This window comes from Oryctolagus cuniculus, chromosome 1 (genome assembly GCF_964237555.1).
Source record: "Oryctolagus cuniculus chromosome 1, mOryCun1.1, whole genome shotgun sequence".
NCBI classification, from domain to species: domain Eukaryota; kingdom Metazoa; phylum Chordata; class Mammalia; order Lagomorpha; family Leporidae; genus Oryctolagus; species Oryctolagus cuniculus.
Window position 1 is genome coordinate 91,378,498 of NC_091432.1, and position 26,798 is coordinate 91,405,295.

Below are 26,798 nucleotides of genomic sequence, written 5' to 3' on the forward strand. Positions count from 1 at the left end.
TGAAAGCAAAAATAATTATAAGAAATAATTGTGAAGCTTACTTGCTTTTCCTTTAAGGTTTGAAGAATAGTGTAGTATTTTGGGTGGCGCATACCTCAATCAGAACAAAAATTGCTGTCACGCAATTGGAAACCATGTATTGGAAAGGTCTGGGGAGAAATTAGGAAGAGAGGATTACCTACAGCAGTGGCCATTGCTGTGGAGACGGTAGAACCAGGTCATGTGGAGATTGGGTTAGGGTTGCAAATACCTCTGGAACATCCAGGTGGAGATTTCACCCAAGACCTAGCCATAAAAGGTCTGAAGGCTAGGGGAGAGATCTGGGCTGTTTTTCCAGAAAGCCAAAGCAATCAATCCCAAGTCGATGAACTTGTTTGTACAAAGCAAAAACATTAGAGGTATATTTTTTTTATCATAATGAAGGCAAACCAACTTGCTAATTGAATGAATTTTCACTTTTCAGCTAGTTGCTTTGGCAGCTTGTAGACACAGCTTTGCAATCCCTGCTCATTAGGGTATTGGAAGTACAGCTCCCCACTCTCCTGGGAAGCAGTGTGATTTCATATACCATGGTAACCGAGGAATGAACATTTTCAATATGATATAATTAAACATTATGGAAAGAATGGATTAGGGTTCTTTGTGACATTTGGCTAAACATGCCAGCAAGCAAAAATACACAAATGAAGGTCACATTTGCAATTATTATAAAAGTATCTACATTTTAATTAGGTAGTTGATAAATGTCATTGAGTCTCAGCCACTGACCAACTGTCATTTTTTAAAAGAATAGGAAAAATGTCACCTAAAAAGTCGGAATTTTTTGCACTGTCATGAAGTTGAAAGTTGTAGCCCCAGTGAAATATGATCAGCATAAGTTGTTAAGTGGACATAGTGACAATCTCAAACAAAATTAAAAAAAAAATTGATAGCATGTGAGTTATCACTAATATAGGTTATCAAAAGTTGGTTTATAGCACTTTGCATTTATTCTGGAATCACATAAACCCACACAGCCTTGGAAGTCTCTTCTTCAAGAGTGCGATTGGTATAACATTTTTGGCTCACAGGTTTGTCTTAAATTCATTCTTAATTAATTTAAATTAAATATTCACTAACTTTTTTTCCTCCAATGACAAGCCAACTTTCTTAACTACAGTTTTGTACGTGTAATGCAGATAAAAGAAATTAATATGACCTCTTAGATATGTACATTTTTTGAACTTTTGATAGTATTTAATTAAAAGTTACTTTTCCATTTACTCTGAAAAAAATAATAAATAGAATTTACCTTCAGGCAGACATTTGGACCAGCAGTTAAGTTCCCAATTAGGACCCCTAAGTCTCAAATTGGACTACCAGGGTTTAATCTGTCTGGCTACTAATTCCAGCAGCTTCCTGCTAATGCAGGGACCAGGAGGCAGTGGTAATGGCCCTAGTTGGGCTTGTAACACTGACATGGATACATGGAATTAGACCCTGGCTCTCATTTTATGCCGCTTCCTAGCCCTACTTGTGGGCATTAGAAGAGTGAACCAGTGGGTGGTAGCTCCTTTCTCTGTTTCTTTGTATTTGAAATTTTAAAAAATTACATAATTTTGGTCTAATGTGAATTTCCTACTGAATTAGCTTATGAAAGTTAAATAAAAAAGAGTAAAAATATGTGGGAGTAATTCAAAAAGGTTGTGAAAAATGTGTACTCTTAATTTCATTTTTTTTTCATCTTTATGAACTTTTTAAGGTACTCCCACATATATTAATATTAGGGTCAGTCTCACTGATTGTTCTAACCAGAGATTCTTAAAGTGGTCATAAGTATATTCAAAAGGCAAATAAAAATCATGAAACAATCCATAAGTTTTACTAAATGAAAATATAAATCTACTTGATATAGTAAAACTAAAAGCAAAATGCTATTGTAAAAGCAATCATTAATGGTCAGAGTACATAAAATGACCCGAGGAATCAAGAAAACAAAAGCATAACCAAAAAAGGAAAAAAATCTATTCAAATTATGATTTAATGAGGACATATGTATATAAGAAAGTACAATATAGGACTAATAAACAAAATGAAAATCTGAGTAATAATGACCATTACTATCACATTTTAGCAACTGAAGAGATGACTGGCTTTAACAACTATGTAATAAAATAATACACAAATTATCCTATTGAAATATAAAAGAGTCATTCTATGGTGGTTATAGGAATATAAGTAAGTTGAACTTCCTAGAAAATGATTTTATAACAGCTATTTTCAAAATCAAAAATGTCACTACTATGATGACCTTTTGAGAAAACTATACTCATAAAGCCAAATATTTATGTGCCAGGATATTCCCACCACATTATTTATGACAGATAAATTAATCTAATTACATGGGCAGGGTTGAATAAATTGTAAAAAGACAACTGGTTTATTATGAAATCAGTGAAAGGCTGCTGCAGGACATTTGTAACAGAACTAAATGATCAGAGTATAATACTAAGTGAAATTAGATGACTGTGCTACAAAGTGATTGTAGTTTTCATCAAACAGAACAAAAAATCTGATTAGTACATCATTGTGTCTATAAATCAATTGGAGATATGTCAGTTTGTTTTGGTAAAGTGTGCTATTTCTGCATATCAAGACCAGAGATGATTTTGATTCTGCCATGAGCCTATAGTTGAAATCAGGATATTTAAAATCAAAGTTCAGGGAAATCTTACTGTACCTCTATTCCTTTTGGATCTCAACCCCAGAGCATATGCCTGTAGGGAAAGGATCAACACCTCACATCCTGAAGTCCAAACAGAAAGAATAAAAGGTAGAGAAGTTAAATACTCAGATTTGGAAAGCTTTCATATTCCTTTGAAATTTAATTCAAATGGAAGACTTTTGACTTGATACATTGTAGCACTGATGATCTGTAGGTAACATTTTCACAATTAAGAGTTGATTTTTGGTAGTTGGGGTTGGCTAGATGATGGGTAAGTGTCACAGATGAGGTCAACAAGTGGAGGTGGCACCGATGATGACAAGAACATACTGAATGAACCTGCAAAACTCTGGCTTGCCTGATGTCTTTGTTTCAAATAAACTAAGTGACTGGACCCAATGCACTGTCAGTTCCGTCAGGAACAACACAACCACAGCAAGGGAGTGCTTTGATATTAAGTTGCAATATTTCATCTGCTAAATGAGAGCTCCTGGGAATTAGGTAAAAATGTCATTGAGAAATTTGATGTATTTTCTTGGAGGGAATTGTTTCCATTCCCTTTCATATGTGGCTCACTAACCCCTAGTTCCTAGAGCCAAAGCTTGTAGGATTGCCTTTGAAGAAAGATGCCTCATAATGAGGTCATTTGAGGACTTCTTTGCTAACTTCCCTTGTAGGGATTTCTCAGCAACCTTTTTATGTGCTAAGTAGCAAAATAAAAATCAAAAGCACATTTCCAGTATGCTAATTTCCACTGTGAGAAATGACCAAAGTGAAATACAAATTCCATCTCTACTGCAAAGCAGTTTTTGATAGTTATTAGGTGTTTTTTCCTAGACACTTCCACACAAGTTAACTTGAATCCTAATTCCATTATGCACCTATTTCACCCTCCATTTTTTAAAAATTTTATTTATTTGAAAGACAGAGTTACAGAGGAAGGTAGAGACACAGAGAGAGAGAGAGGTCTTTCATCCGCTGGTACACTCCCCAAATGGTCACAATGGCAGGAACTGAGCCCATCAGAAGCCAGGATCCAGGAGCTTCTTCCGGGTCTCCCATGTGGGTTCAGGGACCCAAGGACTTGGGCCATCTTCTACTGCTTTCCCAGGCCATAGCAGAGAGCTGGGTCGGAAGTGGAGCAGCTGGGATTCAAACTGGCACCCATATGGGATGCTAGTGTTGGTAGGCCAGGGCTTTAACCCACTGCAACACGGTGCTAGCTCCTCAACCTCCATTTTAATATAGAGGCTTATGGCTCGAATATCACATTGAGACTGTGTAACTGGAAAATCAGCAAGAAACACCAAAAGATGGTAAGCATGAGGTTTTCTATAATGGCAAAATATGAAGAAATTTATTTGCTTAAAGCAGCGAACCAAGCAGGAAGCAATTCACTTACCCAGGGGGGAATATACAACTTCCTTGGTTCCTATCAGTGTATTTTTAGAGATACACATTTTTCCAGGAGAATACTCATGGGGTTTGAGGATTCCACTGAACCTGAGAAAAACTTTGATATTTTTTAAAAAATTTTTATTACATAGAAACCTTGTATTTGAGGTATACAAATTTCAGGCATTTCATAAATACAAATTTAGGAACATGGTGATAGGCACAGTCTTTGCCCATGCCCATGCCAATGTCTTGCAGGGTTTCCCCAGTGTTATCTAGTAATTTGATGGTATCAGGTTGTAAATTTAGGTTTTTGATCCATTTTGAGAAAGCTATGGATATTTGTGTTAATTTTACATCCTGCCACTTTACCAAGCTCTTTTATGAGTTCCAATATATCTTAGTGGAGCCTTTTGAATCTCCTATATATAGAATCATGTCATCTTCAAATAGGGATAGTTTGACTTCCTCCCCAATTTGTATCCCTTTTTCTTTTTCTTTTGCTCTAAAACTTCTAGGACTATACTGAATAGCAATGGTTCTATATCTCAGTGGGAATGCTTGCCTGGTTCTGTATCTTAGTGGCAGTGCTTCCAACTTTTCCCCATTCAATACGATGCTGGCCATGGGTTTGTCATAAATTTCTGTGATAGTTTTGAGGAATGTTCCTTCTATACACAATTTGCTTAAGCTTTTGATCCTGAAAGGATGTTACATTTTATCAAATGCTTTCTTTGTATCTATTGAAATAATTATATGGTTTTGTTCCTCAGTTTGTTAGTATGATGTGTCATATTGGTTTGTGAATGTTGAATCGTCCCTGCATACCAGGGGTAAATCCCACTTGGTCCAGGTGAATGAGCTTTCTAATGTGTTGTTGGATTTGATTGGCTAGTATTTTGTTGAGGATTTTTGCATCTGGGAGTGGCTAGTGTTTTATTCCCTTTCTATTATATGGCTTTGAAAATAACACTATCTTCTCTGTAAAGCCACTATGACAATATAGGCACATTTTTATCTGAGTGTTGGAATTTGTCTACATTCTGTGATTCTCAGGTGATTTCCCTGGACTTTATTATTCTTTGTTTCTAAGAACAGTTCAAAGACAAAGTTTGTGTATTTTGTTGCTTTTGTATTTCTGCAGTTACCTTTTGGCAGGTGATACATAAAACATAACCAATTTATTTGTGTTGAATAAATGTTAAATCCCATTCTGCATTATGTGTGTTTATGCTGAAACACATAATTGTTTTTAGCTATCTGGATTTCCATAAATGTAATTAACCATCTTCAATTACATTACTAAATACACAATTGATTGAGTGCAGTCAAATTATATGTATTCTAGGGTTTATACCTCACCATAAAAAACGTGAACAAAATGAAACACACATGTTTATTATTCATATCACTGATATAATGAAAGGATAATTTGCCCATGGAATAGTTTCCAAAACTAGGGTGAAGGTATTTTGTTTAATGATTTTAATTTGAAGCATTTATTGCTAAATAATGTCACCTGTGATTCATGAGTGTCAACTACATAACTGATCTATTTTAGGCACATGCAGAAAAGAAAGTTATAAGATGATATAATCATTACAGGCTTAAAAGTTCACTGAAACCTTTAATTATCTAAAGAATGAATTCTTTAGTCACTAAATTGTTTTGGTTATATATCAAACCTTACTTCTGTCCTTACTGATATCTTCAGTAATATCTGTATTCATCCTGTGAAGGAAATGCCAATTTAAAGCAATTATACACTATGCTTTTAGTAATTGAAAGAGCTATTATCTGTGTTGTAGACATTTTTGAACTTCAAATAAATGTAAAAAAACACAAACTAGGAAAACTTGAAGACTTCCTTTTTTCTCAATAAGTACATGTAATCCCAAGTTTAACATGGATCATATATGTGATATGTATGTTCCCACAAATAAGAATTTACTATTTAGAAAGGAAAATAAAGTTCACCATATTTTAATCTTTATGAATTTAAATATAAACAGTATATCTCATAAGGGGTATTAGACATAATTCAGAAATGTTTTTTAACCCATAAATTTGTCTACTTTTCAATCATATGCACAACTTTTAATTTCTCCACTTAATATCTTAGCATTATTACAGTTTAGATGCCTGATTTTTGGTTCTGGAGAATTTCATCCACTACATATATTTTCTTGCTCTCACAACTAAAACACTGTAAAGTTTATACATAATATATTCTTGAAGAAAGTGCTGGTTTAAGACATAACATATATCTGATTAACACTGTTTTGAGCTCCGCTCTGCCACAGTTGCAGATAACCATATTGCAAAGATGCGTGTTTTATAAATTATTAACCATTTGTCAGTGTGCTTCACACACCTGGCTTCACTGAGGTGGTACATCCCTCCTTACGAGCTTCATAAAACACCAGCAGGCTAAAGTTGCACAGTTATCATTAATTCTCTTCAAAGAGAGGACAGCCTTAGCAATTACCCTGAAAAGGTCAGATATCAAATTTCTTTATGCTGACTTTGATGCCAAATTTAGTCATACTGCGGGCTTGGGTATTGGATGACTTTTGCTTTTGCTGTACTTTGTCATCAATATTTCCTGCTACTCTTGGTCACTTGGCTCATGAGACAGTGATGAAGCATTGATATTCCTGATAGCATCACGTTACTGTTAGCTTATTTATACTTATTTAAGAGCTTAAATAAATATTTTAAATCAAACCAGAATGAATTTATATGAGACAACTGTCATTTTGTAAGCTTTTGTTAGTACTTACCCTTTGGTAGCTACAAAAATTAGCAGCATTATATGGGAATTTGATAGAAAAGATACAAATACAGGATTCTGTAGTGATATTCTAGTTTTGTCATCAGTATTTCAAAAGCTTTACAGTTCCTTGTAAACATGTTTTTCACACTTAGGGACAGAAATAGAATGCTAAAGTATAACTGGTATGAAAAAATTTAGAAATATTTAAAATACAGTAAGGTATTAAATATTTTAAACTATATCTCCTATCATGTCGAAATTTTATTTGGTTTTATTCATAAACATTGTCATAAGGAATTCTAATTCTATATATTCTATTATTTAATTAATATCATTTATATTCGGTAACAATATTATTATCTAAAAAATGACCTTTTCAGTAATGACAAGGGATGTTATTAGTTCCATGACAGCAAGTGGTGACAATGTCATTCTGACTTGGTAGAAGACAATTTTATTAAATAATATAAGTTCTATTGTCCCTGTGTCATCTGATTAGGAAATATTTAATGAAAGCATTAATATTTACTCCTACCGAACCTCCATCTGGAATTTCATGGTGTGAGAGCACCAGGTTAATTGAGTTTTATCACAAAATCTCTGGGCCACTTTAAGAATAAGTGTAACCCACATTCCCTAAGGTCTGATCTATAAAAAGTAAGAAAATGGAGAAAGATGATTAATGTTTAACTAGATTCCGCTGACATCTTCAGCACAGATATTTATTACATGATTGAGTGACTGATTAGGGTTTTTCTGTGAAAAGAAATTATGAGTCACTCTTCTTTCCAAATGCTATTCAGAAATACAGGTGGTCTTCCCTTAGGCAATCACTGAGATATATGGGTGTTGAGTTTTCTACAGATCTGTAGAATCTGTTGGTGGTCAAATTTTGTTTTTCTTAAAAATCCGCATGTGAGAATATACCTATTTGGAAAGTAAAAGCATAACAATTTCCTGTCCATTATCCATCTCTTAATTCTTCAGAGTAAAGTATGTATTTATACATCTTATTTTGGCATTTATATTTGGATTGTGTGATCCAGTATCAAAACTGGAAGTGATAAGACCAGTATTTAATTATGCCCACCAGATAAGTGTATAACTAAGATATAAATAATATAAATGTATATCATTTATAAATTCTTACTATCATCCAGGCACAGTTCCAATGGCTTTATGTGTATTAGCTTATTTAATGTCTACACCAATCCACGAGAGAGGGCCTGTTGTTACTCCCTTTCTAAAGGAAGAGAAGCTGAGTTTTTGTGAGGTAGAGTCCAGATATAAATTCATGCCATTTGCCTTTGGAATCCATGCTGCAGGATTACTGACAAAGCTATGCTCACTCAAAACTCTCAGTGAGTAAAATCAGTGGCTGTGGTTTAGGGAAAATATATATGTACCAAAGCTGAGAGTAGGGAACTTTCTTCCCAGAACTTGAGCCATATCAGTGCTGTAAAACAATAGATTTTTCTCAAATTTTTTTCCAATTTTTTAAAATATATTTAAGGTATACAAGTTTCATGTATTTGATATATACAAATTTAGGAACATAGTGTTACTTCCTCCCTACACTCCCTCCCACCCACACTCACACCCTTCCTCCTCCTCTCTTTCCTATTCCCTTTCATCTTTTTTTTTTTTTTTTTAACAAAGATCAATTTCCAGTTAACTTTATACTCATAAGGCTAAGTAAAGAGTTTAACAAGTTGGCCGGCACAGTGGCTCAATAAGCTAATCCTCCGCCTGCGGCACCGGCACACTGGGTTCTAGCCCCGGTCGGGGCACCGGATTCTGTCCCAGTTGCCTCTCTTCCAGGCCAGCTCTCTGCTATGGCCCGGGAGTGCAGTGGAGGATGGCCCAAGTTCTTGGGCCCTGCACCCACATGGGAGACCAGGAGAAGCACCTGGCTCCTGGCTTTGGATCAGCATGGTGCGCCGGCCCCAGCAGCCATTGTGGGGTGAACCAATGGCAAAGGGAGACCTTCCTCTCTGTCTCTCTCTCTCTCTCTCACTGTCCACTCTGCCTGTCAAAAGAAAAAAGAAAAAAAAGAGTTTAACAAGTAGTATGAAAGAAAAAACACTGTTCATTAATAGTTGAATCAAGTACTGTTAAAAATTATGGAATCTCAGTTGGGTCTTTCTTTTTTTTTTTTCATCTCAAAATGTCAATTTCACTCCTATAGATTATCTTTTAGGTACTCTATTAGTTACCATAGATCAGTGAAAACAGGGTATTTGTCTTTTTGGGATATAATTTGTTTTGAAGATTCCTCTCAAATTTATATGCCAGTTTGCATCATTGAATGTGTAGTAGTTCTCAACTGTATATACTTTTAGGCTTACTTTTCTGAATGTTCCTCTACTAATACACTACCAACTGGTAACACTCTGTTAATACTCCCAGGTTATAGAGTGCACGAAGGCAAAGGCCATTGTGATTTACTCAGAACAAAATCCTGAATTCCTGACACACTATAAGAATCAATGAAGAGTTATTGAAAAGAAATTCATAAATTCTGAATGAGAAAGAAGTGAATTAGGGAGAAAATGATGTTTAAAGTTGATGAAAGAAAACAAAGAATTACGAGCAGAAGGCATACTGTCCAAAACCTATGATTTCTTTCACTGGCTTCTTTGAAATCCTTGACCCAGAATTTAGACCTACCCCACTCTCCTGTTTTTAAAGTGACACCATTTGGAGTGATGAATCAGAGTTTCTGAATTCTGAATAAAATTTATGAAAGGATCTAAACCAAAGGATGCCTTTGAGTGACAGAGGTCAGGAATTTTAGGAGTTGAAGCAGAACTACAAAAGGAAAATAAGGGTTTTTCTCTCTTAAAGTAGGAGTTAGAAAGAGCATAGGAAATATCAGCATATCAAAGACTTAGGGGTGGGTTCAGGTAAGTGAGAGTGAATTAAGTATGGAATTCATCCTGGGTAGGGAAGCTGGTATTCATTAGTAAGGTCATTTAGGGGAAAATTTTAATGGAGTAAAGATATTTCCTAGTGTACACTAACATTTAAAGGTTTAAGAGACAAAGAAGAACTAAGAAAAAAGATAAAAGAGTGGTGAGTGAAATAGGAATAAAGACAAGAGACTGCATACTGGAAAAAATGTTTAAAGATAGAAAAAGTGATTGTGTAAGACACCGTGGATGTATTACTAGCAAAAGAGAAACTGCTCCTTAGATTTAACCATGGCATGGATGATTGACTTTATGTGAGACTTCTGTGGAGTGGTAGAAGCAAGACTGTTGGGACAGATTTAAAGCAGAATGGCAAGAAAGGAATTGTTCATGTTGACAATAGATACTGCTGCTGAAAGTCTTGGTGCATGGTATGAAATATGTGGAAATAATGACAAGGCCAAGATTCCTTTTAAAAGGAATTCAAGTTTTGTGTAATTATGGAAGCGTTCTAAAATATCAACATTGACAGAGAGATGAAAAGAATTTTCTAGACAGCTGTTTTTGAGCAGCCAAGAACAGATAGAATGGCATTTGCACAAAAATGGAGAGATTGCCTATATTAAATGTATTTACTGGGGCCAGTGTAGTGGCATAATAGTAAAGCTGCTGCCCGCAATGCCTGCATTCCAGATGTATTCTGGTTCTAGTCCCAGCTGCACCATTTCTGATCCAGCACCCTGTTAATGGCCTGGGAAAGCAGCAGAGGATGTCTCAAGTCTTTGGGCTCCTGATACCAAAAAAGCCTCTGGCTTAAGACCAGCCCAGTTCCAGCAGTGCAGCCATTTGGGGAATGAACCAGCAGATGGAAGAGTGCATATTCTCTCTTTCTCTGTAAACTCTTCAAGTAAATCTTTTAAAAAATTATTTATTTACTTAGTTATTTCAGAGGGAGAGAGAGAAAAAGAAAGGATGTTCCCAATAACCGAGGTTGGACATTGCACCAGGCTGAAGCTGGGAGTGAGGAAGACATTCAGATTGCTCATGTAGGTGACAAGGACTCAAATACTAAACCATCAGTGTTATCTCCCTTGGTCTACCTTAGGAAGAGGCTGGAATCGGGAGCCAGCATGAGGAATTACACCCAGGTACTCCAATGTGAGACACAAGAGTCTTCACCAGTCTCAACTGCTAGACTAAAGGCCCATCCAGAGAAGTTGGCCTTTAATATGTACAGACAATTCATTCATATGATTTGACTCATGTAGGCGATAGTAAGGCAGGGGACATGGGAATATATATCAATGGTGGGAACATATGATCACTTTCTTTTTCTCAAGAAACAAGGAAACACCATCAACAGCCAAGTCAAGAAGGTGTAGACTTGAAGATATAGAGATAAGATATATATTGTTCATTTTGCAGGGTACAAGAGTGAATAGGTTATAGGAACACAATAGTATTTTTCTGGAAGCTTACAGAGCCCACTTGAGATTGTCATGAACTGAGGTGACATGAGCGTGATTCTGTGTTCTCCAGCTACAGAGGATGTCGATAGTGGGATTTAGCTAGAAAGTAGGGGAGGGGGTAGACTACAAAATCAGCTGGATATTAAGGGTAGTGTGTTGAAGGTGCACTAAAGAAAAGTTACAGACCATGAACTCTCACCTGGAGAGGGAAACAATGGAGGAAATGAGAGGAAGACACAGAAGAGTGAAAGGGTATTTAGATCATTAGGGTATGGGTAATGAAAGAGTTGAGACCTTAGGTGGGAAGCGATGGAATGAGAAAATGGACAGAAATGTAAATGCTATTTAAATTCAGTGTGGGAAGGACACGCAGTTAATTTTCACCCTCAACCAAAGCGCATGAAACACAACCACTTGCTCATGTATTTTTTGCTAATCTGTCTCTTTTTCGGAGCCAAAGCCGCCCAGAATTGGGACTGAGGAGTGAGAAACTGAAGATGTCAAAGAAAGGGGTTGGGCTGCCATGAGGTCATCAAGAATGAGAGGTTTAAGATACTCCTGATAGAAGAAAAGATGTAGCTGAATGGATAGTTATAGGTGGACCATGAGACAGATGGAAGTCACAGTCCAAGGCCTGTGGCTGTACAGCAAATGGAGCGGATATGGCAGGGTGGGGGTTCCAGACACTGGGCAGAGCTTGGAAAGTCCACATTTTGGCTCTGCCTCCACTTCACATCTTCTCCAAGAACCAGCCATTGGAACAGGCAGGCAGCTTCAAGACTGCCGGGTGCCCTGTCTCTGCAGCGCCAGCCTCCGTGCCCTTGATCTCTGCACTGATCTTCCATGCTGCTGACTGACCCATGAGCTGTAAAGACTCTCTTCCCTTTCTCTCAGTGACGTTCCCCCTTGTCTGCTTTCCCTCTTTCTTTCTAGGTTCCACTATTTGCTTTTTCTCTTAAATGCTGATAATCCTCAATACTCTATTTTCAAGCCTCCATTTTTTATTTTACATACTGCCATGAAAACATGTCTATTATCCTAGCTCCTTCTGTCTGTCTCAATCTATCCATTTATCACACAATCATCCCTCTCAAGAGCCTGCCTCTCCTTTTTGTTTGCAGAATCTTACAACCTGTCTGCATACCCTGGGGGCATCTCAGACTCTATCCCTATTCAAAGCTACATTCATAAGCTTTCCATGTGCCGTTTCTCACTTTCCTTCCTCTGCTTCCAATTTAATCCATTAATAATTTCATTGAAGTTTCAAAATGTTCTTGGAAAAATGGAACTAAAAGGTACCGTGAATTTTCCATGAACTTTGTGAAGCACCCTCGTACTATCACCTGTTTCTGAATAATCTTCACCTGTATTTGGCTCTTGAATAGTCTTTCTTCCTTTTGTGTTGTTCAATATTGCAGTGCAGTCAGGGTGACTTTTTAAGATTTATTTATTTATTAAAAAGGCAAATTTACAGAGAGAGAGAGAGAGAGAGAGAGAGAGAGAGAGAATATTTTCCATCTGCTGATTCACTCCCAGATGGCTGAAACAGCCAGGGCTGGGCCAGGGCTGGACTAGGCCAAAGCTAGGGACTTCAGCTGGTTCTCCGCGTGGGTACAGGGGGCCAAGCACGTGGGCCATCTTTTGCTGCTTTTCCCAGGCCTTTGCCTTTAGTGGTGGTCTGGATAAGAGATAGAGCAGCTAGGACAGGAACCACAGCCCAGATGGGATGCAGGTCTTGCTGGTGGATTTACTTGACAGGCCTTTACACAATGCTGGCTTTAGCCAGAGTGATCATGCTAAAATGGTGATGGCTTTCCTGTTGGGGACAGACTAGTTGAGCATTTCATTGTTGGTCCAGTCTTACTTGTCCACTCACCCTTTCCCTCACACACTGGACTCCTGACTATTATAATCCATTAAGCATGATATCAATTCTTTCCAGGTTTTCATATATTCTCTGTCCTTTGTCTAGAATATCTTTCCTTCCCTATTCAGGGCTTCCCTGCGATAATTACTAATGGGCTTTCAGGATCCATTTCAGATAGAAGTTTCCCTGGAAGGCATTTTCTGATGGCCCAAAACTAAATGAGCGGATTCACTATCTTGTCAGGGATTCTATGGGTCCCTGAATTTACTATTCTGTTACATTGGATTGGATTAAACTTGCATGCATATTTGTCTTTTATATCCACTAGCTTATAATGCCCTGGAGGCTGGAGAAATATCTTATGAACCTCTGTGTCCCTAGCATTTGGCACCAGCAAAATTGTCAGTATGTGCTTGTTGACTGCACAAATGAATAAAAAAAATGTCAGATTTCTAGAAACAGTTTTGAGTTCACATTAATTGATGAAAAGGGAGTATGAACTACAACAGATGAAAGTGATTACATAATAAATGAAGCGTTGGCTTGGAGCACAAGGCCAAATTAACATTTGGCTCATCTATGGAGTGACAGTTCTGTACCACTGGACAAGTATCTGTTTTGAGATATATGTATATATGATTTATATATATATGTTATTTACATATATATGATTTACATATACCTATATATGTATATGATTTACTCCCATGATGATTATTCTGGACTTTAAAAAAACTCATTATACTCCTTCTAGTTTTACAGTAATTGGTTTTATCTAGCTTTAAGGACTCTAAAAGCACATTCCCATCCTGCATTTTAATTTTTAATACTAATGTGGGATAATCCTTTTTCCCTTTTTATATATGAGCAGGACAGGTGGCTAAAATACAAAGTGACAAGGAGCACTGAGAAATGAATAGGCTCAGAAACTCCTGCTCCAAACCACCTTAAAGGAAAACTCATTCTTTTTTCATTACTTTACACCTCTAGGTAGCAAAACTTGCATGTAATTCTGGATTGTAAAAGAGATTTTATATCTCCCCATAATCTGTTCTCACATCGTTTTCCCAGGAGAAGACAGCTATTTTCAGTTAAAATTGATCCACCTTTACCAGACTTGTGGTTGAACAGCAGAGACTAAAGGATGTGAATCTCTTCACAACTCCTGATGGGCTTGGACTACACATATCATGCTCATTTTAAGTGTGGAAAACATCTAAAAATACACTTTTGAGTTTCAGAGAATTCATATTTACAACTTCACAGAACAGAAAATGTTAATTTGATGCTTATCGCCTAAAGTGTTATTTTCAAATCTCAGAATTGCTTCTTGAATTCCAGAATATATTTATGAGGCAATATAATGGTTCTAAATAATTTCAATTGTGATAAATATTTCTATGATAATGTTTACCAACCACTAAGTTTAAACTTCATACATTTTGAACAAAAATGCCTTCCTTTTTTTCTTTTAATTTGTAGTTTTCTATGTGACTTGTAGAATCAATTCAAAGAACATAATGATGATTTTCTTAAAAGTATTACCAAGGTTTGTCAATTGTCGAGTTCAATTGATATTTGCCAAAAACATTCCATTCTTAATTGTTCTAGAGAATTCATCATATTTGTATTTTTAACAATTTGATCAGTGTGCTGAACTTATTCTCTACTTTGGACGTAAAGAAGAGTTAGTAGAGAGGCTGGCGCTGTGGCTCACTTGGTTAATCCTCCGCCTGCGGCACCTGCATCCCTTATGGGCGCCAGTTTCTAGTCCTGGTAGCTGCTCTTCCAGTCCAGCCCTCTGCCATGGCCCGAGAGGGCAGTGGAGGATGGCCCGGGTGCTTGGGCCCCTGCACCCACATGGGAGACCAGGAGGAAGCACCTTACGCCTGGCTTCGGATTGATGTAGCTCCGGTCAGAGCCACCATTTGCGGGTGAACCAATGGAAGGGAGACCTTTCTCTCTGTCTCACTCTCTCACTGTCTGACTCTATCTGTCAAATAAAAAATAAATTAATTAAAAAAAAGAAGAATTAGTAGAATCTATTCCATTCCCTGTTTGATCTTATCTAGCCAATCACCTTGAAAATGAAAATAAAATGTGAACATTTCTCAATAACCAAAAGAAGTAGGAATTGTATGACTATTCCCACTTAAAAATATTAAGCTATATAAATTATGTAACACCTACAAAATAAGTTATAACTAAGATTTTTATGTTTTTTAACAAATTTGCTTTTCAAGAATATGAAAAATATTACACATCCTCATGAACATATTAGTGGCACATTAGATGCATATCTTCTGCATGATAAAGTTGAAGTGATGGGTATGAATCTAAAATTCTAGACTGTGAGCATGTTGTCTTTTGCCCCTCTTCTGAAATAATAGATGCCACTGTTCTAATATATATGAAAGAATATTGAAATATTAATAAAAAATTTAAAAATGCCCCAATATTTTTTTACAAAAACAGTATAAGCCTAAGTCTTTTGGTTTCCTTTCACTGCCTTTCCCTTTCGCTGCCCTGCTTTCTCTTTCTTTTTCTTTCATATATATATATATATTTGTTATTTATTTCTTACAGTAGACCAGCAGTATAATCAACGGAATTTTCAGAAAACACTAAAAACCTAAAAGTATTACCATACTTTCCCCTGTCTCACTGCATTTTGAATTTGACTATAGCACCAGAGAAGTTTCCATTAATTTCTTCAGAAAAAACTTTTCATAGAAACAACATAAAGCAGTGTCCTAAATAATTCACTTTTTATTATTTTTTTCTTTTACAGATTATTCCAAAGCTCTTCCTGGTCTTCCCACTTCATACGCTGCATTGCTAAGAATTAAAAAGAGTTCTTCCTCATCTCTCTTGGGTTCGAGGGCCAGATCCCGATACAGCAGCACTTCATTAGGAACACTGAGTGTTTCCTCACCCAGCTGGCGAGGGGTGGCTCAACATTATTATTCTCCAATCAATCTTTATCATTCCTCAGATGCCTTCAAACAGGATGGTAAGTGTCAAAGAAAAATTGCTCCAGATGAAGTTAAACAAAGAACAGTTTATTCAAGACTGTTGCAGTGGGGAGAGACATGGAACTCAGCTTCTGTGTAACAGAGGGCCACAGAATTTTTAAGGGGTGATATGGAAAATTTGAGGATGTTGGAGGAAAAAATGCACAGTATGATTAGGCCATCCATGTTTATTAATAGTGCATATTGAAGTTTGGCGTCTAGCCCACAGAAACCCTATGTTTGCTGAAAACTTATTTTCAGTTGGAGAGCTCCCAGGTCCCTCAGATAGGTATCCCTAGGTTGATGAAATGGAAAAAGTTTGGGATGTGATTTACATCTCAGGGGGGCACAGAATTAATTTACAATTGTAAGTTTCTAAGTGCTGTAAATTAAATGCTGTAAGAAATGAAGACTATAGTCAGGGTGATCTACTATCTAGAGCTTATCCAGGTGAAGGGAATATTAAGACTCTGGTCATAAGTTTGTTTTCTATTTAATTATACTCAATACCACTCCTGGCATAGAATTAAGATTAAATGTATTCAGATACTGAAAGTAAAAATATAAATTTTCTTGAAGGGCAACTTGACAATGAATACTAATAGCCTTCAAACAATCATATCCTTCAATCTAGTGGCTTTATTTTTAGGCATGTGTTCTGTAAAATAAATAAAGAGAGCGCGCACACACACACATATATATGCCATTATTTATTACTGGAAAATAAATAATCTAAAAGTCCAACACTAAAATTTACTTAAATTAAGAACACCTGTGCATCCATTAGTGTAAGGTTTGAACACTAATGTTCTCTGTCATTTTGGGATATACCAGAAATACAAGGTAAAGTGAGTTGCAGAAACCCAAAGCACCTGATTACTTGCCAGGTTCTACAGTAATGTCTTTTTCTGTAGCTTATCTAACTGCAACTCCTCAACAAGTATATGAAGTGGATATTGTCACTGCCTTTTACAGATATTTCAATTTAGGGGCAGATAAGCATCTTTTGCAAGGTCATACTTGGAATTAGTCTGTGCAATTTTCATTTGCCTATCTACTTATTTTGAAAGCAGTACACTCTGGGCTACATTTCAGTTATGATTGTTGAATGACTAACCATTCAACATGACATTTTGCAAGGACCAAACTACTTGGAAAGATTCTAGAAATGTCAAATTAGGTTGTGGTACCAGGCACAGAGAAACTCATTCTTCATGATTATTCCAGTTGTTACATGAAGCCGCATCTCATATTGATGGCATTTAAACTTTAAGAAAAGTGGTTGTGCCATAACAATGTCTGATCTTTAAAAATACTCGTACTTAGTAGTTTACAAATTCCCTTTGCATTAAATAGAATGTCACACTCAGTCCAACAGATACATTGTAATTTGTGCTCTTTAGGCATTACATGCAGGCATTCCTGGGACACAATCCTAGTAGAAGGTACCTAGTGTTCAGAACTATGAACTATTCTTACAGTTGGAATAATTTGCTAACAACTAGTCTTCTACTCTTTCATTCTCTTATAGTTCACAATGAAAAAGAATACATAGATAGAAAATATGAATTAAAACACATAACTATGAAGAATACAGTAAATATTGGGACACAAGAGGAAGCCAGACATGAGACTAATTTAAAGCTTCTTTGTAGTTGCCTAATATACCTGTTTGGGACTGTTCCATGTTGAGTAATTCACAGTTAAAGAAAAAGTCTAGTCAGTTACATACTTCACAGTGTTTCCAACAATAACCTTGAGTAGTTAATTATTAGAAATACAACTATTCCAGAGAGTAACATCAGATAAATTTGGAAGAGTCTTGATTAAGAGTTTATTATTTGGGCCAGCACCGCGGCTCACTAGGCTAATCCTCCGCCTTGCGGCGCCAGTATCCTGGGTTCTAGTCCCGGTCGGGATGCCGGATTCTGTCCCGGTTGCCCCTCTTGCAGGCCAGCTCTCTGTTGTGGCCAGGGAGTGCAGTGGAGGATGGCCCAAGTGCTTGGGCCCTGCACCCCAGGGGAGACCAGGATAAGTACCTGGCTCCTGCCATCGGATCAGCGTGGTGCCCTGGCTGCAGCACACTGGCCATGGCGGCCATTGGAGGGTGAACCAACGGCAAAGGAAGACCTTTCTCTCTGTCTCTCTCTCTTTGTCCACTCTGCCTGTCAAAATATAAAAGAAAAAAAAAAAAACAAAAAAAAGTTTAAAGAAGAGTTTTTTATTTGGTAGAATGACCTGACATTAGCTCTGGAACATAAATAATAATGAGTTTATTCTATTTCAGTAAGGGCAGATGAAACCCAAACAGCAACAGCAAAATGAGAAGTAGTTCTCTCAAACTGTGCTGCTCAATCTTTATATGTAAATCACTTGGGAGTCTTGTTAAAATATAGATCCCCATACGAACATGAGGTGTTATAAGGTCAGATAATCTTACACACAAAAAAAGCTTCCAATGACACTGATGCTGTCAGACTGCGGATTAAACTTCGAGTAACAGGGCTCTAGGCTGTGAATAATTTTAATATAATTCAAATCCTCTGCTGATCTAGTTTAATCCATAGTTTAGAGCATCAGGAAGAAAGGATCATCTGAGTATTTTCCAAGTAATCTTCTATAACTATTGTTTTCTCATCCGAGTGCTTGATGGATCTTGGCTAGATGTAACTTCAAGTTCATTCTCCCTGACAAGAGCCTGACATATGGCTTTTGTCAGGTAATTCCCTTTAGCCTTAATACAGAGTAAAGCTGAGGGTGACATGCTCTTGTGAAAAATGAGAAAACTAACTGAGCCCGAATAGAAAGTCATCCCATTCCTACCTAAGCCAAGAAGAACCCCAAATGGAGCTGAGATTTTTCTGAGATGTAAAAACATGGTTTGCAGGACAATTTAGGAAGCAATTCCACTTCTGGATATACTACCTAGAAAACTCTTCCACACATTTATAAGGAAATAGAAAGTGTGTTTACTGCAGTATGTGTAATGGTATAAATTGGAAACAACTCAGATGTCCAGCTGGTGGGGAATGGATACATAAATTATAACTTACTTATTCAATGGAAATTAAAACTGCTAAAGTGACTGGACTAAATGTAAAATGTACCTCAAATGACTGGACTAAATGTAAAATGTACCTCAAAATATCATGGTACGTGAACAAGGAAAATTAACACTTTATAAATAATGTGATATCATTCGTGTAAAATAATATATTCTGTTTATGGATACATGTATGTAATAGCATTTTAAGACATGAATTTAAAATCGTAAGTTGACTATAGTGTTTATCTCTGAAGACAAAGGATAGAAATAGGAAATGATACTAGGAGAGGGAAGATAAATGGCTTTAATTAGTGATATTTTACTTCTTAAAAAAAACTTAAGCAAATATGATGACATCAGAGGTAAATAGACTAAAATGACTCACAGTGATCCCTGTTGCCCAGCAGTTAAGGTGTAATCCCTTCTTAGTGGGCAAAATCTATTAAATTGCCTCTGGAGAATAGATCATGGCAAAAGTAAAAGGTTAAGACACCAGACTTAGGGATACAATGGCCTCTGACCTCTGCCTCAGTTGCCTTCTCTTGCCCGCTGGCTGGATCATGCTGGTGCAAGTCAGTTTGCACTGAGGGCCTCCCTATTGAGAGGCACGGGGGAAATGGTCCTTGCCCAACTTCCCATGAGTAACTGAGGCATGCAGTTTAACCACCCTCAAGTGCTGGATCTTACTGATGATCCTGTGAGTTCACATGTAGATCCTAAGGTCTAGAACCTTGGGCCCAGACTGTTCTCCCATCTTGTGAAAAATAACAGTGAGTGTCTGGTGCCCTGATCACCAGAGATGTGAGATACTAAACGCACAGCTTGTTCAATCTGTGAGTAGCCTCTCAACTTTGCTTACCATACTCATGTATTTTCTAAGGAAGATTCATCTTTAGAGTTTCATACGTTTCATCCGTTTTAGTTTTCTATGCAATCTTATGATCATCTCAGTAGGTTGGTATTCTGTTCTAAGCAGCAAGTCCCTATCATCACACAAGATTTATTTATCTGAATCTTGATTATGTATCCTTTTTGTTTTCTTTTCTGTACAAGGCCACTTGTTCTATGTGTTTTTTAACAGAGGCTGTTAAGAAAACTTGAAACAAAAAGGCAAATGCTATTAAGTAGAAGAGAATTCTCACTAGTTTTAGTTTAAATTTATTATACTTTTTTCATTTTATTATACCTTAGAAAATAAGCATTTAAAATATAAGAAAAATGGCCAGTGCTGCTGCTCACTAGGCTAATCCTCCACCTGTGGCGCCGGCACACCAGGTTCTAGTCCTGGTAGGGGCACCGGATTCTGTCCCGGTCGCTCCTCTTCCTATCCAACTCTCTGCTGTGGCCTGGGAGGGCAGTGGAGGATGGCCCAAGTCCTTGGGCCCTGCACCCGCATGGGAGACCAGGAGGAAACACCTGGTCCTGGATTCAGATCAGCGCGGTGTGCAGGCTGCAGTGGCCATTGTGGGGTGAACCAATGGAAAAGGAAGACCTTTCTCTCTGTCTGTCTCTCTCTCACTGTCCAGTCTGCCTGTCAAAAATTTTAAAAAAATAAAATAAAAGAAAAATGTTATGAAAATCTGTCAATCTCCTGAATATGTTGTTCAAATCATGTCCACAACCTCTTTCCTGACAAGATACTAAACTAATCCACATTCTTAATTATTTCCGAATCTGAAATTCTATATTCTATAAGTATAGGTATTAATCCTATACTTTATGTAAACGATGCTGTGTATATTAGTTATAACCCACCTTAATCTTCAGTACCTTCCTGAGACTCATCTTTCTTGCAGTTCTAAGTTCATTTCCTGAAAAGCATACATAGCATTGTATGACTGTAGCAGCATTTACCAGCTCTCTTTGATAGCTATATATTTTAGTTCTAATTTCCTGCTGTTACAGTGTCATAGGAATGTTCTTTTGCATACCTCGCTGGCAGTTGTGCTATGTGTGTTTTAGAAGTGTAATTTTTGTAATAAAGGATATATACAAGTGTGATTTTTTCAGATATTGTCAAATAGCTTTCTGAAGTGATTGACACTTCTAGCAACAATGTGTAAATGCTCATATTTCTCCATGTTGTCATCAACATGTAATTTTTTTGTCAATCTCTTAAGTATAGTTTGTCTTTTTATTGTGGTTTTCTTTTACATTTCCTTTATTAGTGAGATTGAAGCTTTATTATGTGAATGGCATACATTATATTTTCCTCACATGTATATTTCTTACTCATATTTGTCTATTTTTCTATTAACACATTTGTCTTTTTATTCATCTGTGGAAAAATTACAAATCAAGTTGTCACTACTTTGTTAAATGCATTACAAATATGATCTCTCAGTACTTAGTTTTTTTGTTACTTTCACAGTAGTGTCTTTTGATGATCAAAAGCTTTTTATTTTAACTTTAATGGAATCAGAAGTAGCAATACTTTCCCTTGTCGTCTATGCCTTTTTGTGTCTTAATTAGAAGGTTTTCTTAACTTGAATCATCACTTCCTTCTAACACTGAATTTTGATTTTCATGTTTATATGTTGAAATTACATAAAATTAATTTTGCAAATGTTATAAAAGATCTGATAATATTCCATTTATTTTTCTAATTTTGGAGTACTATTTCTTAACTAATAGAAACATTCTCCACTGACTTAAAAAAACAACTTTCTTGTATACTTACAAATATTTCAAAAACTTGATTTACTTTTCGCCATAAATATTTTTAGCTCATTTGCTATTTATTCCTACATCTCATAAAAGAAAGGTAAAAATAAAGATTAGGTAAATAGCTTATTTATTAAGATAAAATAGTAACATAGAAAACAGAGTCAATACATGGCCTTTGTCTGTTGGCTACTATATCTAGAGCCTCATGACTGTATTCAGTTGTCTGTTATTTTTATTTATTCTTCCTCATGTAGCCTTGTCTTTTGGTATTTTGGTAGATACTGTGTTAGTAAAAAAATCACTTGAAAAATATGTAAAAATTACTAGTAAAAATAAGTTCTGTGTTTAAAAGGAAAATGGAAAAAAGTTTGGATAAAACTAGCCAATATCTGCCACACTCTTTTTTAGGATAGTACTTTTTCTTTTCCTCTTTCTTTTGTTAAGTAGATAGATCACATTTTCTATGTTGCTCTCTGAATTTTTTTGGCTGTTTGTTTTCTTTTGAATTTTAGTAATTAGCATGAACTTAGTCTACTCTTTTAGTTCTTATCCTTAATGTAGTTATCTAAGAAATTTATCATGTGGAAAATTTTTCAATAATTTTAATTTCTCACATGTGATATGTGTGTTTATTGTTTTCACCTGTGTTATTTTTGTTTTATAAACAAAAATGACTGCAAGGGATATTTAATTATATTTTTATAATATATAATATCTGCAATATCATTTCTCTTGTTCTAATCCTTTTCTCTTTTGACTTTATTTCTTACTGAAGCTAATCCTATAGAATGAATATATCACTATGGAAAACTATCTTAGTCTTTACGTTTCAAAATATTTTTTCTTCTTTGCTCTTGACTCATAGATACTTTAATGGAGTTTTAAGTTTCTAGGTTGGTAATGGTTTTTCTTTAATGCTTCATATATATGCTGACCTTTCTTGTGGCAAGTGAGCAATGTGTTATCAATAAAAGAGTCATTCTTCTGTAAATAGACTGCATTGCAGTCAATGCTTTTGTAATTCATGATATTTTGTACTTCTACTTTGTAGTCTCAAAGTGAATATATCTATTCAATTGCCCACTGTTTGCAAAACAATTACAAAAGGAAGATAATATCTATTTTCAGAAGTGTAAAATTATCTGTTTCCTACAAAAATTGCTTCTATACATATTACTTAATTTTTTTTTGTTTTGGGAGGCTATGTGGGTGTGTCTAATACACACCACACAATCACACCACACACACACACATATATAACATATATATATTTCTAATTTTATCCTTCATATCCTTTAAGTACCTTTTAGTCTCTACATTTTATTACAGTAGATGCATTTTAATGGCTGTTTTATTTTTAAGATTTTTGCTCAGTTCTTTTTTATATTCATCTCTTTATTTTTATCTCTTTTGTGTTTTAGAATCTCTTTTCATTTTGAGGAAATCTACTGTTTCAATTTGTGTCTTTGAGTACCCTAAATGTATTTGTAACAAGTCTTGGGTTGGGCAAGAATTTAAAATGAATTTTAACTTAAATTGTATTAGATAGAGTCTTATTATTGACTTTAATATCTTTTTCAACATGAGTAGTCTTTATCTATGTTCAAATTTTGGGTGCTTTGCAGGTACATATGAATATGGAAACATTTAAATTTATTTTCCTCCTTTGATTTCCTCTTGTATTGAACCCATTTGTGGTCACTGACACCTGGTCCTCGGTACCTCTTGTTGAGAAACAGTTCTCTTAATATCATTTTGAGGTACCACAGCACCATTGTTGATAATGAATTCTATTCTTTGAGCCTAGAAACAATTGATTTGCTCACAACCAGTAAGCTGTTTCTGCCTACTTTCATCTTCCCTAGCTGAGAAGGTTTAATGACCTATTGACTCATGTGCTCACAATATTTGAAAGAGAAAAACATACAGATATAAAAAATTCCCCATACAGTGTTATAGTAATTATCTTTTCAGTAGTATGTTAAGGATTATATATGAGTGTAGAATCATAATGGCATCTAATTCACCCTGAATTGTATAATTAGGAGAAACAACACTGAAGAAGTGATACCGTGTCTAAAATGTACTGGATGTGTGGAAGTACCTTCCAGATTATGGAAACTGGTTCAATGACATAACAAGAAGAGAAAACATGTATTCCTGTGTTTTAGGAACCATATATATTATATGCTTGTAGCTAAACACAAATGATTGCAATGAAATTATAGATAAGCATACTTCATGTTAAGGAGTCTAAAATTGTATCTAAGTTGGCCATAAGCCTCCATTAACCAGTGGAATCCTTCTACTAGTAGTTGCCTGATCTAGTTCTGAACACCCAGACTTAAAATAATCATAAAATCACTGAAAGGCATAATTGACTTGAAGAAAGAAGTAGCAAGAGGATAGGAAGATGACAATAGCATATCTCCCTTGTACACTGTTGGGGCCTCTCCACGAGGCTTATTTGGTCCAAGCAGCAAGTATCTGTATTGGTTCTCTGTACGTTTTATGATGGTTATTTGTTGTAATTATATTTCACTGATAGACTGAAATGTCTTGACAGGTTTACGTCATATTATATGAGTAAACTAGACAGACCCATATTCTAGAGTTAATCAGTGGGGAGATTAGGACCTGGTATTAGATATAGTCTTTTAAAAATTTTTATACAATGCAAATTTCATGTATTTTGTATATACATGTTTAGGAGCATAGACATAACTGCCCACCCAACCTTCCTTCCTGCCTGCTCCCACTCCCCTCCTCCTTCCTTCTTCCTTTCTTTTAATTTTTACAACGACAAACTTTCAGTTTATTTTATAATCATAAGATTAACTCCCACTAAGTAAAGAATTTAATAAAATGTAAGAAGAAAAAACAACACTGTTCCTCAACAGTATAGACAAGGGCTGTGAACAATAGTAAAATCTCATTAGGCACAGAAGTGGTTGATTAAAAGAAGGTTTATGTCTGAAAGCAGGTTTATAATCCATGGAATATTGATAATGCTGGGTCATGACCATGGAAACAATTAAAAACACAATGATCCAACACCAAGAAAAAGCAACCCTAGAGAGCCTGGCTGTAGGAGTCTCAAGTTAGGTGATAACTTACTGTATTGGCAGAAAGGAAGTTGGTATCTGGGAAGCCCATGGATAAGTGGCAGAAATTTCAAAGGGAGTTGTAGAGGTCAGTTACTAACTTGATCCTAGGACAGGACTCTACAGGGGAAACTGCCTCCATCACAAAATAACACATTCCAGAGTCTGTTTGGAGAAAGACAGATGGGCCTGCAGAGTCATAATTCACGGTAGAGCTTGATCTTCCTGTTCAGAATCTCTCCTGGAAGACTCCTGCCGCAGCAGCCTAACTGTAGGCAGCCATGGTTCTCTCTACGGCTCTCGCCCAGGGCTGCTCAGAAATTACGACCTTTTCTTCAGAAGTATGAGAGTCTTATTGTTCGTCTCAGTGATTCAAAGCTGCCACTTTAATTTAGAGACTGGAGACCAGGAAAGCTAAATGACCTATAATTATAAAGCACCGGACTCTTAAATGTCATGCCAGACGTTCTCACATTCTTATGAGTGAAAATTCTCTATAATTATCTGAGAAAAGAATTTAACTGGCATTACATTACATGCACAGGATTTTTAAACGTAATGGATATGTCAACGCAAAAGCTGTGCAAATTACAAGATTAAACTTCATTTTGTTCAGAGATTTACCAAAATTTGTTGGTCATTTGGAAAATCACATTACCTAACACTGATGACACTCATGATGGAGTCACAAGCACCACACACCTGGCTAAATTGTAGCAGCTACATTCATAAGAATTTTATAAACAAAACTAAATCTTGACTTACTTCTTTGTGTCTTCTATTATAATTTTTAAAAAGAATTTATATGTTAAAAAGGTTTATGATAAATCATTTCCCTTTTATATGGTCTTTTAATTAATTAAAAACATTCACATGCAGGTATGTTAGAATAATCATTAATTTAATTGCCATAAATGGAGAGTAAAAAAATTTTGTTATGAAAAGAGTTTGAAAAATGGATGTGCAGCAATTTTTCCCCAGTTACATATTCTTTTTCTAGACTTGCATGGACTAGGAAGGATTGGCATCGTTATTAAGGGTTGGGATAAAAAAGGGGAAGGTCATGTTCTATTCAGCTGTCAAACCTAGCCTGTCTTGTCTCCTTAGCCAAGACCACAGCCTGTCTCAACAATTCAGATGATCCTAGGGAATGTCTTGTTTTCCTGATGTAAACAAAGCTGTCCAGAGCTAGAGCTGCCCTTCACATATCTCTACCTTCCGATGGACATGGGGATATGATGAAGAAGTGTTCAAACTCAAAGATTAATTAGAAGGACAATTCTAAAAATTGGAACATTATAACTGGTAAAGCTGTATCTTAGGTTGACTGAATAAATAGCATCACAGACCCCTGAACTGGGGATGTGGTTCAGCCAAGTAGTAACTAAAGAGAGTGAACTAGGAGAATTAATGAAGGCAGGAACCTGTAATCTAGTGATAATCCATACTTCAATGAATATTGCTTCCATATAAAAAGATGTTTGACCATTTGAAAGTAATTTTATTTTTCATGTAGCATTAGTCCGTATTAAAAATCCTGGATGCTATAATAAACTTTCTTTTTATAAGAAAAAGACTTATTTATTTACTTATTTGAAAGTCAGAGTTACAGAAGGGAAGAGGGAAAGACAGGGAGAGAGATCATCCATCTGCTGGTTCACTGGCCAGATGTCCAAGATAGCCCAGGCTAGACAAAGTTGAAGCCAGGAGCATCATCTGAGTCTTCTGTGAGAGTGGCAGAGGCTTAAGCACTTGGGCCATCTTCTGCTGTTTTTTCTAGGTATCAGCAGGGAGCTGAATCTGAAGTGGGGAGCCAGTATTTGAACAAGCGCCCATACAGGATG

The 26,798-nt window shown here is 36.1% G+C and overlaps 1 protein-coding gene across 1 annotated transcript in view; it reads left to right on the top strand.

The window, feature by feature from the left end:
- The window catches only part of CNTN5 (contactin 5), a 1,373,625-nt gene that overhangs the window by 830,520 nt on the left and 516,307 nt on the right, over window positions 1-26,798 (top strand). The window contains exon 5 of the mRNA XM_051820359.2: window positions 15,915-16,136. Coding sequence (XP_051676319.1) covers window positions 15,915-16,136 — 222 coding nt within the window. The remainder of the gene's footprint in view (window positions 1-15,914; window positions 16,137-26,798) is intronic.